The sequence below is a fragment of the Pongo pygmaeus genome, chromosome 5 (genome assembly GCF_028885625.2).
Source record: "Pongo pygmaeus isolate AG05252 chromosome 5, NHGRI_mPonPyg2-v2.0_pri, whole genome shotgun sequence".
Lineage (NCBI taxonomy): Eukaryota > Metazoa > Chordata > Mammalia > Primates > Hominidae > Pongo > Pongo pygmaeus.
Window position 1 is genome coordinate 60,780,039 of NC_072378.2, and position 20,143 is coordinate 60,800,181.

The 20,143-nt window shown below is 31.5% G+C and overlaps 1 protein-coding gene across 6 annotated transcripts in view; it reads right to left on the bottom strand.

The window, feature by feature from the left end:
- KHDRBS2 (KH RNA binding domain containing, signal transduction associated 2) overlaps positions 1–20,143 on the bottom strand; it is a 678,558-nt gene that overhangs the window by 34,609 nt on the left and 623,806 nt on the right. For 2 of the 6 annotated variants that reach the window (XR_010126724.1, XR_010126723.1), the window contains exons 9-10: positions 16,079–16,252; positions 14,083–14,143 (exon numbers count right to left, since the gene is read on the bottom strand). The exons of 2 other annotated variants lie outside the window; for them this stretch is intronic. Coding sequence is in view for 2 of the 4 variants with exons in the window: in XM_063666292.1 (XP_063522362.1) it covers positions 16,155–16,252 (98 nt within the window). In the remaining 2 variants the exon portion in view is untranslated. Of the gene's footprint in view, positions 1–14,082; positions 14,144–15,156; positions 16,253–20,143 lie in introns of those variants that run through there. 2 more of the 6 variants (XM_063666292.1, XM_063666293.1) reach the window with 2 other exon arrangements.

Genomic DNA, 20,143 nt, shown 5'->3' on the forward strand with positions numbered 1-20,143 from the left:
TACATGCAGCTGGGACATGGCAGTAAAAATATGACTACCTATGACTTGGGCAAGCTGCTGACTACAGCTGACCATTATTTTGTAAAGTGAAACTGGTTAAATCTGGTAGCAGTATCCTTAATGGCATGTGTATAAGACCTAATTATTTTCCACCACATGGTATGGAGCTTAATGTCCTCTAATAACTGAAAACAGTTATACTGCTTAATGACTGTTCAAGTAATGTTTATATGCTACTTTTACACCCTGAATTATTTGATGAATAAACTTTAAGATGTCACTTGAGAACTAAGTTTAATGAAACCTCACCTACTATTAAAAATTCCTGGGATTCTTATAGTATCTCACATTATCAGTTAGGGAGTAAAGAGCATACATCAATATTCAAAAATCTACACTCGTGTAAAAATGAAAGAAAAATCAAAAGTTTGGAAAGAATTGATGTATGTGGCTTGACTCTTGCTGCCTTGAAATTGAAGATCAAAACAGGGTTAAAATAGAAATAACCGGGTCAAACCAGTCAAAGGTGAAACTTGGTTTATTATACCAGAAAGGCTTAACCTTTGTATTTCAATTGTTTTCTGAACTTGTAACACCACACTTACTGATCTTTTTACTTTTCTTATATAAAAGCTAGCATTTTAAAAGTACAAGCAGATTAGATGTTTTAATTCAACACCCTTCCTTGGGTAGAAGTTTTATAAAATTACTGAAAATATAGTATCGATGGAAGGTTAACATTTTTGAATTTATGAGAAAAAATGACTTCTGAATTTGGAGCATTTTGGATATAGCAGTATTATATTTATCCATTGTTATTCATTCTAATATATCCAAATACTGGGAAAATAAGTTAACAATATCCCTTATTGTCCCAAATTTAGTTGGGAATCATCTGACATAGGAAAAAAACAACAACAAGAACTGAGGAAAAGACAGTGCCCATTTCCTTTTGGAAAACAGCCATCCTTTAACACCATGCATGGTATTTGCAAATCCTGATGTATACATATTTTAACAGAACTGTAACCATCTTCTCCTTCCTGTACTGTGGTTTTACAGATCAACATTAGGTTCATAAACACAGACAAATTAGATGCAAGTTTAAGAGATGTCAAACCTTCTTGACAACTTCCTGCTAAGAACACAACTGGGAAATGACAAATTTATCATATACCTGATGGGTAGAAGTTTAAAGTTGACTGCTTTTGATTACAAGGCAATGAGTTTTTCATTCTGTAGTATATTTTGCATTTCTTAAACACTGTTTCACTGAAATATATTTGGTTAAATTCATTTGAATTTGATTAGTTTAGCACTATAGTTTTAATATCTGTAATAAATAAAGGTGTGTCTGGTGTTACAGCACATTAAAACTATTTTGGCTGAGCAATTAACTTACTTCTAATTTTTAAATATATACCTATTTGATATTAACACAATTTATTTGTAACTTAACAGATATACTTTTTCTAATTCTACATATTGTTAGCTAATATAATTCATATTCTAATTCATGTCTAGTCTATTTTTGATGTTACATAAAAATTTGTGTTTGGTATGCATTTCATAAAGGAGTTAAATTATAAATTCTAATTTTACTTCCAATTAAAAATAAACACAGTATGTTTCTCCAGTTATTTTATAGCTAATTTTCATATGTCAAAAATTAAAATAGAAGAAAATATTTCAGGAAATAGAGTATTGGGAATAAGGTTTTGGTATTATCATGTTAATATAAGACATAAATCACTGGTTTTAAATGTTGCCAGAACTATTAGGAAATATTTAAGTGTTTTGTAAGTTTTTTTCTACTCACTACAATATAAGAGTATATTTTTAAGTGTAAGAAGAGTTGCATTACTTATAAGTAATGCTTGCATTCTCACAAAAACCAGGGAGAAGAAAGAGTTGTTGGCTAATTCTGGCAAATGTCCTATTTGAATAGATAATCAGTTCAATAGATAATACTTACTTCTAAACTTTACTGCCTTAATGTAGAAAAAAATAAACTTTCAAAACTGTGTAATCAATAAAATTAGAAGGTGGGTAAGTATATGATATGGAAAACAGAAAAATTACATAAATAATGTTCCATTAAAGTCTGAAATACAATCTTATTCATTTATGTAAGTAAGTTCTGGTAAAATCTGAATATCTTTTGAAGGAAAAAATATATCCAGAATTAAACGTATTATAAAACTGATGTTCTGTGTAATATAAAGAATACCTTATTCTAATTTTTTATTATAAAGATTATTCACAGTTTTTACTCTAATAATTTAATTTTGAAATTTAATTCCATCATAATGAATAGTTATCAACAAATTAATAGATGGTGCTTAGTTCTGAAACTTCTATTCTCAAGTTATATTTTCACATTTTATACATTGAAAATAATTTTTAAAAACCATTATACTTAGGAACCAATAGTCTGACAAGTTGAATAGTTATATTTTGATGTTGCCTATGATCTTATTAAGATCAAAACTATTAGTCATATATACAAATCACTTGAGAAGTGAGATATGTGTTATTTCTGTTACTTGATAAGTCTATGAATTGACTCAATGCAGCTGTAAAACATTAATGCTATCATAGCATTATTTTGAGAAATAAGGTATACTTCTATTGCAATAAAATAAATCCTACTTGGAAAATAAATACAATAGAGCACTTATGTCTTCACATTTCTAAAATATCCAGAGAATAAAATAATGCCTAAATATTTACCAAATATCATTATCAAATAATTAAGCCTTATAAATAAATACACATTCTAGAAACATTCTGTAGCATGTAAAATATTATTATATTATTTTTGCTGTGGACATTGTAGACATACTTGAAGTTATTTTTCATTTACACTGTGTTTCTAGACCCTTCCTACTATGTTGCAGGATGAGAATAGGTGGTGGGGAAAATTTTATTACCAAAAATATATATTTGTCTCACAATTTGCAACTTAGGGGCCACTTCCTAATACAAAAGTGCATTTCCTGATTCTTGCAGTTAACCAAAAATCTGTCTGCTTCTGAGTACACCAGACCCTGAAGTGTACAGCACAGTGGAATTATCTGACCACAGGAATGAAAATTCAGAAACTTGTGTCGAATTTGAAAATAGAGTAAGCCTAAGACTTTGAAATATGTTGCTTTTATATTGAAAAAGCTTTTTTTCTTCTTAATATAATACAGCAAATTAATTGTAAAACACTAAACTCTCTAATGATTTGCCATGTATTGCTTCAACAGTGGGTTTGTGACAAATAGGTATTTCTGGGTCCTTGCAATGCACTTTAGCAATAAAGGTGGACAGAGATAAATTAGATCAAATAGTAGAATCCTCCAGATGGCTACACTTTCATGGAAGAAGCCCAAGTCTCTGAACTGCTAAATGAAATTGTTTAGTAAATTAAATTAAGATCAACTGCTGATCTGTTTAATTTAGACACAAACCTTCTGGGTTTTTTTTTTTTTTTTTTTCTCAAAAGCAGGATTCTTGGTTGAAAATTAGAAAACTTCTGTGAATGTTCTGGCTTTTGCAAACCAAACAAAAATTAGACTTTTAAACTCATTTAAAAACGTCAGTTATCCAATGGCCGCAAAGTACTTTTTTTTTTTAAGATGGAAGGACAAATGTAAGGAAGTATATAAAAATAATGACAAAAGTTATGTTAATTTTTATCTAGTGGTAGAATAACAACCTAATTATCTTTTTTTTAATGTAGTTCTTGTAGTAGTAGATGCTAAAGAAATGAAATCACAATACAGATATTTTAAATATAAATTAGAATGTTTCCATTTATTTCTTGCTGTTTCACATTTTTAATTAATTTCAATTCTATTCTTCCCCAGCTAAAGTCAGAAAACATTATTACTTAATTTAGATATTACAAATTCAATGTACACTTTGTAATCGTTAGGTTATCAATTTTGAGTAATTTCATATGCATTTGTCCCCAGTATGCTATTTTAAAAAGTATTCAATATTATGACATGCCTGTAGTAAGCATATAAATAAGGCTATGAGTAAATATTTATAAATAGAAAAAAATCCCAATACTTGTAGTTAAGTTGGAATGGGTTATAAAAAGATGTTGATAATTACTGTACATAAACTTTCTCTCTCATACAGTCTTGATTGTTTTATCTTCTATCACTGAACACTATCATTTACAAAATGAGAAGCTTAATTATTTTGCAGAGGATAATGTTTCAGCCCAACTCTCACCATGTAGAACTCATGTAATTTTTGGATAAATCTCTTAATCCTGTGGAATTTTATTTTCTTATCCTTAAAATAAGCATAAGATAATTTGCCCTGTTTGCTTCATGGAACTGTTGTGATAATTAAATACCATATAATAATAATAAATAATAATCTTAAAAGTTGTTAAAGTATCAATGCATACATTAATGTATATGTATGTATGTACATGTAATAGCATATAAAATATTAGCATTGTGCATACAAATCAATAGGATAATTTGCATAAATCATAAACAGTACATAAGAAGTATTATAAGACCAGAAAAGATGGAAGCATATTGATATTTATTCATTTAATTAAATGTGAAAAATGTCTGTCTTCAACTTGGACCAATATACTAGTTAAGAAAAACACCATTAAGCCTTTTCCTAAGACGGCTCCAATTTTTGCATCAGAAAGGTAAAGCCTGGCTGTTTTTCTGCAAAATATTTCTTCGTCATCTTTAAACCAAGATACTGCAGTTGATGTCATTTTTCCTTATGTGACAGCTAGCAATATATTTAGCACAGCAGACTATTTGGCATTCACTGAATATTTTTTAACTAAATTGTCATGAGGCTACTTTCTTCTGAACCTACTTCATTTAGTCACAGGCTATCATTACTAGTGTTATTTGCAGGGTGAAGTGTTTTCTTGGGTGATACAATGAAATGGTAGAATTAGTGATGGAAAATTATGTGGATTCAATAAATCATTTGAATATTACTTAAAATATTCAAATACCTTGGAATTAAATCCTGAGAAAATTAGTGGTTATCTCCTACTTCTGAGGAATCAAATAAACTCATCACTAAGTTTTACCTATGAGTAATTAACTTTTTAAAATATTCTATGCTAGATATTTCCTATTAATCTAAATACAACAAATAAAGAATACATTTTTATTGAAAACTTTATATTGGTAAGGCTTGCAAGAGGGTCTATTTTTACCCCACAATATATAGTATTATATACCAAAATATAGAACTCTTAAAATATAGGTTCAAAAACACTGTCTCTCAAACATCAATATATTTATAAAATAGGGTGGTAAAATGACTTTGGTATACCTTTGGCATGCATAGATTTAGTACTCCTATTTTTTAATATCTCTGGACAAATCTTAAGGTGCATGATATGCAGTATTTATAATTTTCTAAAAATACAAATTTTATTTAAAAGAGAAGTGAGAGGCTGGTATAAATTTTTATTCTTTACCTAACACTGGACACAGACATTTTCCAAAATGATAAAAGAAAAATCTGCTGGTGGAAGTAATAGGAAAGTGTAATGGTCTAAGAAAGTAATTATTCTGAGACAGACAAAAGAAGCTCCAGATGTATTCAGTAGTTGAATGTTCTTTTTTCGCTGTAAAGGGAATGCATATTTTAAATATCTGACATTATTGCTTTATGTGATAAACAGTACAAGATGGCAATTTATGAGAATTATTAGATCTCAGGACATTACATTCCCTAAAGGCTGTAAGGAGAGGTATATCTTTTGTTTTTCACATTACTATCTGTTTAATCTCAGCACTTCTAATGGATATCAGCTTTTAAGCTACATTCTTTTTCTTTCCAAATCTTTTTCCTTGTTTTTATATTCACCTTCACTTTGGTATCCTATTACTAAGTATAATAAGGTATAAAATATATTTTAGTAGTGGGTATCATCAGATTGGAAAAGAGATAAATGGAAAACTCCATTTTATTTTTGCAGTCACACAGACTGGGACAAATCAATACAATACAGCATGTTGTTAGTAAACAAATAAGTAACCATGACTATTTTTCTAGAGGGACAATTTTCCACTTATTTTCATTTTTCACTGAGATTTTATGTTATTATATTGTTTAGGATATCTCAACCTCCACAAAGGCTAAATTCTATACTTAGATACACACAGCTTCCATTTAATCAATGGTAAGTAGGCAAATATAGACAGGCATAATATACATGATGAATAGGGTTACTGTACAGGACTCAATATCTGGAGCCAATATCAACTTTATACTTAGGGTTGTTGAGAAAATAAATGAAATAATTCTCAAAAACACAACAGTCTTGACAGGTAGTATGCACTTAATTATTTAAAATGTCTTTTTCTTCAGATTATTATTATTATTGAAACAACTGCTAGTCTCACTTTCATTTTTACCCAGACTCTTTCATTGTAAACAATATATATGCAAAATCATTGTAAGGATTCTTATGTATAAACATACCTTATAATACCTATTATAAATACATCCAATATATATTTGCTTATAAATATAATGATGATTTCTTAACAACTGTTCTAAAGGCTACATTAGCTAAATATTTTATAGAGAACATTATAAAAATGTTTAAGGTGTTTAAATGTTAAATATATTTAAACATATTAATGTGTTTATAGACTAAATTTTTATTTACACGTTTGATATATACCATGGATATTTTAAAGTAAAAATGTTAGCCCAAGAAAAAATAACTAACTTGGAGAAGATATTTACTAAACTTGGGAGAATATACACAAACCTGCATGATTTTAATTAACATAGCTCATAATTCTATGAGTATGTACTATTATTATCACCATTTTACCTATAAGAAATTTAAGCTTGAAAAGATAAAGAAATTTTGCTCACACTCTAGAGTGTGTACTATGGATTAGTTCCATAATACATGATACAACTTTAATCATCCCCGCATACACAAATCAACCTATTGGAAATGGATATTAGCTTATTTTTCACTAAGAAACAAAATTCAGCTCACTTCTGAAAATTGAAATTGCATATATTTACACACCAGAATCCCACTTCAAATAAATAAATAACAAACAGCTGAAGAATGGACGAGGAAATGAAGGAAAGGAAGACAAAGAAATAGAAAAGAACTATAAACCAATCTATTAACAGCTATCTCTGAGGAATAGGATTATACATTTCTTATTTTTAAATTACATATTTACCTTACATACCATTTTTGTTTACCTTGAGAATGGATTACTTTGTAATCATAGATGACAATGTAAAAAAAAAAAGAAACCCTCCAAAAATACTCATTTCCCTTTAATTCTGTCAAATCCTAAGACAATCATTATTTGTACCTGAATTACTCACTAGAAACAAAAAAATCTTTAAAAAGTTATGCCAATTTGTACTTCATTAAAGGTTATCAGGTGATAAAAGGATTCCAGAGAAGTTTCTCTGATGAAATGTGATATTACTTATTTTACAAATTATTGCCTTACAAGAAAGCATAAAGCAGCATATCTAAATAAATTCTAAATAATTATTTACTGGTCAATAAATTAATTTATACTCATAAAACCCTAACAGGAAAGCTAAAAGACACAGTTTAAAAATTCAACATTAATTTCAATTTAAAGAATATCTTTAAGCAACATATAATTATAATTTTCCCTGTTTAAAGACATTTAAGGCCGGGCACGGTGGCTCACACCTGTAATCCCAGCACTTTGGGAGGCCGAGGTGGGCGGATCATGAGGTCAGGAGATTGAGATCATCCTGGCTAACATGGTGAAACCCCGTCTCCACTAAAAATACAAAAAATTAGCCGGGTGTGGTGGCGGGCGCCTATAGTCCCAGCTACTAGGGAGGCTGAGGCAGAAGAATGGCGAGAACCCGGGAGGCAGAGCTTGCAGTGAGCCGAGATTGTGCCACTGAACTCCAGCCTGGGAGACAGCAAGACTCTGTCTCAAAAAAAAAAAAAAAAAAAAAAGGACATTTAAAACTGCCTTCATTCCAGTCACAGACTTTATTTAATGATCTTTGTAAATTCCATAAATAAGTGTTCATTTCTAATTTTAAAGTTTATACTTTGAAAAAATTACAGAAGTCGGACAAATCAGAGATGTTTGCTCATCTAGTTCATCTTCTTATACTTTATAGATAAGAAATCAAAATTTTATGAACAGATTACATATTAATGTTAACAGTTGTTATTTTTCCATTTTCATTAAATATATTTCTCTTTCCTTTTATAATTTCTGGTTTACAATGGACACGTATTGGTTTCATAATTAACTCAATAAACATTTCTCATTTTAGGAGCTCTGTTGAATAGATTGGACATTGCACTCTCCCACATAGCTGTCAATTGCCTTTCTCTTTGTCTTCTCATTTCCCCGTATGATATTGGGAAAATGACACAAGACACTGAGAAGATAGGAGCATGATGACATTAGAGTAGTTGAAAAATTTCATCATGTCTAAAAAAGTAGACTGTGAATTTAGAGAATACGAAATATGGTGTACCATTGTGAGACAGAGGACAATGAGACAGAGGACAGGGAACATTTTTCTACTGATGTAAGTCATCCTGAGAGGCAACAAGATGATAGAAAACCTGTGATATCAAGCATCTCCAATTTTCTCCTGGAAATAGATCCTTCACTATATCCCATGGTGAAGTGTGAAGCATGGTGGAACAGGAACTTAAGACTAGTGTTCAGTAACTAGTTGCCAATTTTTTAGTTGGTTCATACTGTATTTTTTTGTGTTTGGGTATAAAGATAAGCCAGCTGTTGTTAGGGCAACCGGTAGTATATGAATCAGACAACTATTTCTCCTGTTTTCTCAGTTCCTCTCATAATAAAGTGTAAGAGACTGAGAAAACAACATATCAAGTAGAGTGACTTTCTCCAAGGCACACTGTAAATATTCTTTTGAATAACAATTAATATATTCTACATAAAGAGACTAAGAAACTAATTTTAATGATGGATTTGGAAAACTGGTGCCTGTTACCAAAAACAGCTATCTTATTGTTACCTCAGATATTTAACTGGAAACTAGAATTTGACTAGAATTTTGCCAAATGTTACACATTATATCGACAACAGGAAATGCTTTTTAAAAATATTTAACACTGAATGGTATCTTCACTTGGGTTCTTAACACATGACTGCATGGCTTATACAAGTATATTTCTAGTTTGAAATTGACCCCTATTCTTTAAAGCAGAGTTCTGATTGACGAATAAAAGCTTGAAATTGCTTTCATGCTTATTTAATCATGTGAGTGGTTTTCTTAAATGTCAAAATGGAATTTAGATTATAAATGAATTCATTTGTTCTACCAATGACTGTAGTCATGCTTTGTGGCAAGTGTGGAATACTTTCATCTATGTTTTTCTATGATGAAATCAGAATGATAAATGGGGAAAGATCAAAGTAAAATGACTGACTTCAAGTTAAGATTTTTGTCATATCATTTTTTACATCAATATTCATCATATTGCTGCAGAACAGAAATTATGTCAAGGCTACCTGGAATTCTGTCTCCTCTTTTTGATCAAATTTATTCAGAGTTAGGAAACTCCATAGTATTTTGGAAAATGTGTGGGTTATCAAACTTTGTTTTAAATTTTGGCTTTGCTATACATATTAGGAGTGTGACACTACTTCCTCTTCTGTAAAATGAGTTTAATTATACTTCATTTGCATTCTTGTTCAAAGAATTACAGATGCTTCAAGTAAGTTTTTATGTGAAAATTCTAGTAACTTGCCCAGCATATATGCTCAAAAACCAGAGGATTCCACTATCATTATTGTTATTAATGCTATATACCCTTATATCAATCATAAATCATGTAATCAACTTTAACAACTACTATACAACTCAATATTTTCAATCATTTATTTACTACATGATTTTTTTGCAGCAAAAGTTAAACTTTTTTAGCAACAGGCCTTTTGATACTGAAACTTAATATTTGATACTCAGCCTGCTCAGATTACTGATCATTGTTCTCTCTTCCCTTTAGAAACAAGACAAAACCACCCTACAAACTTCAGTATTACATGAACGAAAATATAGAGAGAATGATATAAGGAGTAACATTTTAAAATTTTATTTATTGTTATGTAATAGAGTACATATTTTTGGGGTACAGGTGATAATCTAATACGTTCGTATAATTTGTAAAGATCAAATAAGTTTAATTGGGATGTCCACCACCTTAAATATTTGTCTCTATTTATGCAAGAAATGTTTGAATTAATCTCTTCCAGCTATTCTGAAATGTATGATAGATTATTATGAACCATAGTCACCCTACTGATTTATCAAATACTAGGTCTTATTTCTTCTAACTATGTATTTTTACTCATTAGTCAACCTTAAAAAGTTACATTTTAAAAAGGCATTGTAGCTTTTAAAATACTAGTCTATATATTTTCATGTAAAGACCTAAAAGAACAAGAGTAATCTTTTAATAACATAGTTTTAAAAATAATTTCCTTTCAAAGAATTCTTGATAACCTTTCATCTGTCATTTTGTGACAACTTTATTTAAAAACTGTTAGTACTTCAACTGTTATTAAGCTAAATGGTCACAGTTCCATTAATACTGTATACTAAAAGTGAAAATTATCTAAATATTACACTAAATATTATCTAAATATCATTTTGTGGCAACTTTATTTAAAAACTGTTAGTGCTTCAACTGATATTAAGCTAAATGGTCACAGTTCCATTAATACTGTATACTAAAAGTGAAAATTATCTAAATATACACTATTATCTAAATATTACCTAGTGACCTCAGGGAACTATAAGACCTCAGGGCACTATTCAGTTTCCTAAATGGCATCAAATTGATTCTGAAGTAATCATATTTGAGTTCAGTAATACTTTTTTTGGCCCAGATATTAGTAGGCACCAATAATTTATTCTTAATTTTATTATTACTAAAATACTTTGTTTAGTTAGTCTGATTGTCTAGTTTTTAGCTAATCTGATTTGTCTATTTAATTTGATTTTTCAGTGAGGTTTCCAGTTGTTATGGGATCATCTAACCAAGAGTTAGAGCATTATCTGAAAATATACATAGACCACGCATACAGATAACTTTAAAATATGCTTAGGCTGCACTATTATCTAAAAACCTTAAAATGCCATGCAAGTTTGTATCACTTGCATGAGGTGGATGTCAGACATGATGTTTGACAACTTTGGGAGCCATCACATTGAAGATCATGAGGGCAGACATAATGCCATGAACCCATATGGGACCAGCACTGTTTTCTAATACTGACAAGAGAAGGCATCATCTGTGCATATGTTTGCCAGTTAGGACCACTTGTTGAATGGTTTTTGTTCAAATAAAAGTTGCCACTAACAGGATACTAACTTAAAGAAATTATCATTCTCTGTCGCTGGAGAAACCTAGCATATTCATTTATGATTATTTTAAGAGTGAGGCAAGTTATGATTTGCCTATAAATGTCTCTGCTATATATAATTATATTTTTCTAAACCTTAACTTGATTTCAAACTTAAGTCTCCATTCTGCTGAGTGGAGAAAAATCATCCCAGCCAATTCAGATTAACTTGATCAGAAGTTCTTTTGTCAGGGATTTATTTTTCCCCTTCTCTTTTTCCTGGCTTGGATTTAAGTTCTGGAGGCACTGGTGGCAGGGAGCAGCTGATCTTTTCACCTTTCCATGTTATTGTGTCCACTGACAACATCTGCATCCTGGACAGCACTGGTCTACGTTGAAGCTACTGCATCCTCCCTGCCTTCCTGTGAAAGCAATTGTGTGTGCAGTTTTCTCTGCCATACGTGCTTCACTCTTGCCAGTGCGGTGAAACATCCTATAGATACTTCTACAGGATTGCGCCTGACACACAGTGGTGTGGACAACTCTGTGAGGCTTGCTGCCTCCCAGACTCCCCTTTAGTCAGAGGTCTTCTCTGTGTTCCAAACCCATCTGAGGTTTTTATTGGATAAGTGACACAGTGTATAGAACCCATATTAAAGGCCATACTAATATTTTAGATATTGCTGTCTCTTGAGCTCTCTTCTGAGCCTGGACAACCTTTATCTTGCAGACATATGTAGGTAGGTAGTAGAAGTCTTTTATATCTACTGTTTAATGCATAAACTTTATGTTCAAAGTAAATCAGGCTTATGTTACTCAAAATGAAGTTATCTGAAAATCAAAATTTCCTTTCTTGCAAATCATTGTTTTTGTACTTAAAAATAATGTTCTCTTTTCTTGTTCAACACTAATTTTTCTGCTGTGATAACCCTGCCCTGAGTTAATGCATGTAAAAATCTAGTCTGAATGGTGAGAGTCATAGGTTTATAAGACCACAACAACAATCAAATAATTACAGTGAATAAAAAGTCATATTGATTAATACATCAAAAGAATAACAACCTATGGCTGGTTGTTCTTTCATTGCTTTATCAGATCAAGCCCACTGTTTGAAATGGATAAAAGAGAATAATGAGCAGGATGTCTGGGTGAGAGAGTCTTTTTCCTCTTGCTTTACAAAAATAGTGACAATTTTTATACTCAAATATATATGAAATGTTACTGATAAATAAAATTTCAGAATTTAACTCTGTAATTTTTGATGTTCAATCTTGCAGAGAAAAGAACTTTAGTTGAAGCAATACAGTATTAAATAATTGTTTTAAGAGTTTGAATTTTAGAAAAGCTATCTCAGGTGAAGAGGAGTTAGTAATGATAAATTGACTAAATGTGAGGTTTATCTTGTCTTATGGGGGTAGTTTTCTTAGGAACAGCATTCATTCTTTACTTCAAACCTGTAATAGCTTCTTCTTCCTTTTCCTTATAAAATTTGAACAATTCAACACAGCACTTAGTGACAACTGGGACCTGACTTGAACCCGTAGAGTTTTCAGGCTTTGCTTTTTCTCTGTGTACTTTCATAAGTCTGCCCCTCAGGGCCCACTGAGCTTCTGCTTTCCTCTCAAACACATTGAATTTTTCCAGCTGCACAAACTGAGACAGCCTATTCCCCTCACCAGGAGGTGTTGCCTTCCTCACAGCAAATGAGCTACTCCTTTCCTTCCACTCCACCTCATATCTCCCTCAGTCTCTGTCACTGCCCACTTTTTCCCCATCATAAGGAATCTCCAGGCTCTCTCATAGCTCTCCTACAGCTGATCATTAAAGTTAACATATATTATGGATATTTATGTAGTAAAAACAGGACTAGACACAGAAGATTAAAACTTGGGGTTTAAAACCCTGCTTTAAACATCAGACCAAGTCGATCACTAAAGTTAACATATATTATGGATACTTATGTAGTAAAAACAGGACTGGACACAGAAGATTAAAACTTGGGGTTTAAAACCCTGCGTTAAACATCACACTAAGTCATTTCAGTTCTTTGAGCATCAGCTCAGCCTGTGGATTTTATAAGTGTCCCTGCACTCTTTTCAGTTGTTTATTGGCTAAAGTTTTCAACTTCTCATGTACAGAAACCTAGTCTCAATTTCAAATAGCGATTTTACTCAGTAACTATCTGCTAAATAAAATAGAATGCTGGATGAGAAGCAAAAAGCTTACTGATCAGTCTAATGGGATAACTGGGGAAAATAATGGTAATGTTTAGTTATTTTATTTTACTCTTATTGACAAGGGATAGGTAAGGAGTTGGTCAGGTACTACCCTGTCCCTTCCCTTTATTTTAGCCAATAATTGTGCGTTCCTTCTCCTATAACCAAGTTTTAATGCTCTTTCTTTGTAAAACTAAGGAGAGGTAGAATATAGTAGTTCATAGCAAAGAAAAAGGCAGAAGATTAACTACTAATTCACGATTCACTTGACAAGCTTCTGATTAAATTCACAAAGGCTTGCCAGGTAAATACTAAATCATACCACTTTATTTCAAAGAGGATAAAAAATACTTCAATTTCTTGACAACAACCTAAGCCTTTTCAGTAGTTCAACAAGTGGCATTAGGTGTTTTAGCTCATCACTATAGCTTCACCTTTTATCATGTGTTCATGCTGATGAGATTATCTATTTCAAAGAAGACAAAAAATAAGCTTACCTCCATCCTTCTTAGCAAATCACATCGGTTATTCAATTATGTGTTCTTTGCTTGTGGGTACCTGAAATAATGAGAAGGAATAGAAAAAGAAAATTAAATATAACTCAACAGCATTTTGTAAAAGGCAAATATTTTCAATTTTAATTGATGACAGACACACACTTCATAATACAATTAGCATGCAACTCCAGCTGCAAAAACTAAACAGCAATATGCCTAAGCTGGTTAGCAGCAAAAAAGTAAACCAATCACATCGACAAAAAGCCACCATAAACAAAAAAACTGTATTTAAAAGATTAACAGTTTTGGCATTCATCCCTACCATCAAGTCTTTCACTTTCTTTTTTTCCATCAAAATTTAGCTTACATTTGAAGTTAGCAAGAGTTGCATTACTATTATTGTTAATTTTAGTTCTGTTTATTTCCTTGAGGGTTATATAATGTCAAATAATTTTGGTGCCTCTAGTTAATGTTAATTAGTTGTTTTAATAGCCTATAGACCTATTTGTTATATTTTTGTAGGTTTACTTTTTTAACTATCAGGAACTTAATAACTGAGAATATTTAACATTACTGTTGCATAGGCAAAATTACAGAGTTACTATTAGTGTTACCTGTTTAACGTTTAGTCATCCTTTGAGTCCTGCGACATATTTCCTTAATAATCATCAGCCATCAAGTCTGATAGTCTCAAAAGAAATATCAGCCCTCTAAACTGCCTTCAAGGGCGGTGATATTTAGCACTGAAAATTACAAATAAAGTTTTTGAGGTTGAATAGCAACAACTGGCCAGTGACACTGATGATTTGTTTGTCAAAACAAATTGTTATAAACTACGCAAATGAAGTCCACACACTCCTTTGAGTGAAAACAATAAAGTGAATCTACGCAATGCTTACATGTTGGATGGGATATTTAATGTGCGGGGAAACTCAAAGGTTGAAGAACTAGGCATTTAGACAGTGGTAAGTGGTAATCTTACCTCTTTATACTCCATTACTCTTTCTCACGAGAGACATGCTAATGCAAACAAGTCAATCAGAATTTGTGTTTAGCAAGATAAAGCTTAGAGGATAGTTTAAAATCCATTTATTATTCTAAATCCATTTTTTTCCATTAACATGTTATACATTAGTGTTTACTAACCATGATTCATGTAACAGTTTAGTTTGTTAACTTTTAAATTATTTAACAACCATAAGTTATTAATACATTTTTAAGTATTACACAAATATCTTAAAACAGACTTGGGTTCATTTTTGTAATTTTTAAATAGAAAACATTTTAGGCATCTCTTGAAGAAGAAATATAGCAGGCATTTAAAGCTAGAAAACAAGTAATTCCAAATTTAGTTTTTACAAAAGTTTTCAGCTTTATTGACAAATTATGGCAAACATATTTGACAAATTGTGGTTTCCTATTTAGAGAAGCTTACACATGGAACTTTATGTGTGTTTTTTTTTCTTTTTTAACAAATACAGGTTAAAACACTGAACAAATTCAGTTAGCTACATACATACAGTAGCTTCTTGTTTTCAACTCCATTAAAACAGCATTTAAAATTAAATTTACAAACTTAATATCAAACATCTTTGTCTAACTAACAGATATTAAAAGACAGGTTAAAACATCTTATCTACAACTTTATTATCAGCTATTTCAAAAATCATATTACAGTCTTTTAGCAACCCTAAACAAAGTTTCTGCTAGTTGGTTGAGACTCAAAATCTGTTAACAGATTCATGCTTTTCCTCAAAAAAAAAAAAAAAAGAAAAAAAAAGATTACACACAACAATGAAAAACAACCAAGAGAATATCATCCTACTGAAAGGTTTATAGACTATGCTTGCTAATGTCTTTTTCAGTCTGTTTTGTAAAATAATACTAGTGTCAATGTCACGCCAACAGTACAGAGGGAAATACAAGAAATATATGGGAGTAATCATGAGCAATTATCCCTAGAATAGAAACAAACAAACAAAAAAAGGACTATTACTTGTCTTGTTGCTGTTTATGTGGAGACCACAGGCTATGAATTGTCTTTGAGGTGAGGTCACAGGTGGGAAGGACCTTCAATATCTACCATAGGGGTGTTCCCTGTATCCCCCTCTGGCTGACCTCTGTGGTGGTGCCTTCAAGCTAGAGCGGGTTGTGGCCCATTCTTCTGGTGCTGTGAAAAAGAGAAAGACAGTAACACACACATGACTTCACAGTTACCAAAAATAGTCATTTAAGACACAATAGTTGACCGAGAAAAAGAAAACAAAAGATCTACACATCGTGAGACCATCAAAAAAGTGTGTATATAAATGTGTACTGTGTATTTATTATGTGTTAGATTTAAATGCCACAAAATAGAAAGAGGAGTATCAGTGTAAACCCCTGCCCATAAAATCTTTTTACACAGAATTCTTAAAAATAAATAAATAAATAAATAAATCAGATATAGGAAACCAGTAGTCCTTAGCCCTTGAATAACTTGAGAATTACCTGGAAATATTAAACAATCAAAATAAAAGATAACTAACATCTGTTCTCTGTCCCCCAAATCTACTGATTAGAAAACTCTATGGGCTGGGACCTACGGTTTGGTATTTTTCAAATACTCCCCAGATGATAGTTATATGGTCCAGGGTTGAGATCCATTGTGCTAAATTGTATAGAGAAAGTGAGAGACAAGCAGAATATAGAGTAGAAAAAACCTTAAGCAGCAAAATCAGTAAACAAAACAAAACACAAAGATATCAGTTTTTCCAAGTAAACAACTCAGTAAATAAAGAAGTATTAGTACACCAGGAAAACTCCATTTACCTGCTAATTTTGGCTAGGTTCCAAAATATTGAGGGTAGTAGAAATCTATTATTCCAAAAAAGCAAGAAACAAGTAACCAAGCTTTTGAGTACTGTGGAAAATAGCTATTGTAAAATCTGTGTCCCCAGAAAAGAAATGCAATTCTTCTTTAAAAGAACTCAATGTTGGCTTTATGGTGACATTTTATGTGAGTCCAGCAACTAGGTTATTTTGGTCTCTCAAACAGAATTTGGTTCCTCATCAAGAGCAGATTTCATGCTTGGGTGTAAAAGGAGGTGTGGACAAAGGAAAGAAGGTTACTAGAGACGCATAGATATTGATAACTCATATATAAAATAATGGAAATATTAACTGGGAAATAATTGCAGATTGAGGGCAACTAATGTAGGGCATTTGCCCCTAGATAGTTCATCTGATCATAAGAATTAGTTGAGAAAGGTTACTAGAAAAGCACAAAAAATTTCAACTGTACTCATTATAATATAGAGCAAGTGAAAACAATCTACTATGTAAAAAAATGATCAAAAGTTTATCATTGTTGGGAAAAATGGCACTTAAGTGGACAAATATTAGTTTTTTGAGAATATTCTCACCAGGGCATTATTATTACAACTGATACCTGATAATAAATTAAAAAAATTATATCTCTTTCACTACTTAGTATTTTATAGGATATAAAATAGGAGTAAGAAAGAAATGAATATAACAAATGTTGCCTTTGCTCAAAATACAGATTTACTAGGATCAGAGGTTGGCATACTCTGGCCTGTGAACCAAATTTTGCCAGCTGATTGTTTTATAAGTAGTTTTACTGGAACACAGGCATGCTATTTATTTACATATTGTCTATTGCTGCTTTCACTATACAAAGGAAAAGTTGAGTAACTGTTATAGAGATTATACTGCTTGAAAAGCCTAAAATATTTATACTCTGGGCTTTTACAGAAAAGGTTTACAGATCCGTGCTCTAGACCATGTTGTTTTTGTTGGGAAATGCAGATGTTAGTCTTTCTGATGTAATCTTTTGAGGGCAGGAATTTATCCCCAAACCATTTGACTTTATCAACATAAAAATGAAAAGAATTCCATGTATTTGCTTGATTGGAACTAAATAAAACTGTTTTTGGTGTACTCAAAGGGAAAACACATTCAGTGTGTGCAATCTTGAAAGTACCTTCTTAGCCTTATGTAAAATGAATATTTACACCATGTTTATGAGATAATCCAGGCTATATCATTGTTTTTGTCCTCTGATGGTAAAATGTATCCCAATTTATTATGGTTTTTAACAAAAAGAATGTACTACTTTTTGCTCCAATTATTCCAGTGTTAGAAATCCCTGGGTTTCACTCTACAGGATTTAAGAGCTGAGATAATAGAGGCTTCAAGTTTTCCCAGGAAATAGAAGTCCCAGGTCCTTTTTTAGATTCTGAATGTTCCTGAAAAACAGCTAAACAGTCATGAGCGGAGTGACAGAATACTTGTCACATACACTCCCAGATTTTTTCAGAATTTTAAATTGACATAAACCTAGGCACTTGCTACAGAGGACATAAGTGTTTAATAACTACTCATCAACTTGGCTTCAGTCGACTTTTTCTAAATCTCTAAGGCAGTTAATTGATGAGCTAAAACTCTTCATTTCCTAAATGTTAGCCAACATTAGAATAGGGACTGTCTCTATTCACTGTTGTTTCCCCAGTGCCTGGGAGAAATTCAATGCCTAGTTAGGGCTGAATGCAGTGAAAAGTTACATGAAAGAAAGGATGGATGAATGAACAAGGGAACTATACAGAAAGTTTCAGTGATAATTCAAAAAACAGAAACAGTTGAGCTAAAGAAACTTAACATTTGTTTAAAAAACTCTTTAATTAGAAATCTTATATATTTGTTATAGAGTTAAAAATCAGACTTCTTACTCAAAAGGGTTAGTTATCTAAGTATCAAAAATATTTCACTATTGAATTCAATGGAGTAATCGTAGTGGGATCTCATTATTAAAAAGTACAAAAATATCATATTGCACGGCACAAAAATGTGCTCTTTTATAATGCTCTGCTTCTATGTGAATTAATACTATGCTCTTTCCTCCTTGCTCAAGGCTAGAAAAATGGAAATTATTGTTAGTTCATGATACTTGTACCTGGAAAAGTAAATCGCCAGCCAAAGTGATTTCCTATCCAAGCAAAAGTAAGTTTCTAATTTTCCAAGATTCCATACCATTAGCAGAGGAAATTAAGGACTTATTTCACTTAATTCAGACCTTGCTTCCAAATTGTTTACATGTTCTTGGTAACAATAGCAAAGAGAGATCAGGAAAAGTATTATTTTTATTTGTGTCCATCTTTATCTTTCCTAATATCAGAATGTTTATGTATAGTTACACATTTACAATTGCCACATGATAATGCACGCCAGTTTTTCTTAGTGAAAACATGTTCTTTGGATTGCGATTGGAGAGTACTGAACCAATGAACGTTTTTCCAGTGCCACCATATAGTGTGTCATTGAACTTTATATGGTTGGCCAAGCCCCTCATTGCTCACCAGCGATATTTAGGCCTCTGGATTTCTTCACTGCAAGTACCACATATAGAAGGGATTCTAACCTGAGTCCCATGGACCCTTGAGCATGGAAGAGACCCAAACATAGGGAGAGACAAATCATGACTGGGTTCCTCATGATGGGAATTTCTCTGAAATTTGAAGTTATAAAGACCCATGAATGAACTTAGAATTTATCTGTCCTCTTGGGTCTCTTAGTAGACAAGTAGATTCTAAATATTTTAAGCCTTCCTATGAATTTTAGAGTCCTGTTTTTTTCTAGTCCCATGGTGTGGTCTAAGATGTCATTTAAAAAACTCATTGCATCCAGTGAAATTTAGAAATTTCTTTATCCTTTAGGGAAATGATAAAAGAAGTAAGATTCTCTCAATATCAGGATCACTGTCACATGAGAAGCACTGGCTAGGCTATGAATTAATCTAATAACAAATTCCTCCTCAAAAAAGGTACCAAATAACTATATGCCAAATTGAAATTATGGAATGGGTTACATAATTGTGAATGTGAAAATAGCAAATCAGGATATGAGAAACAAAAGTTAAGTGACTTGATCCAATTGCCACCCTTTTTTGGCTTCCAATTCAGGCTTTAAATTATCATATATTATAAGAAATATTAGATAAATTTATATTTATTATATGAATAATAAAGCATCACTAAATACATTTTTTATTTATTGAAGATCA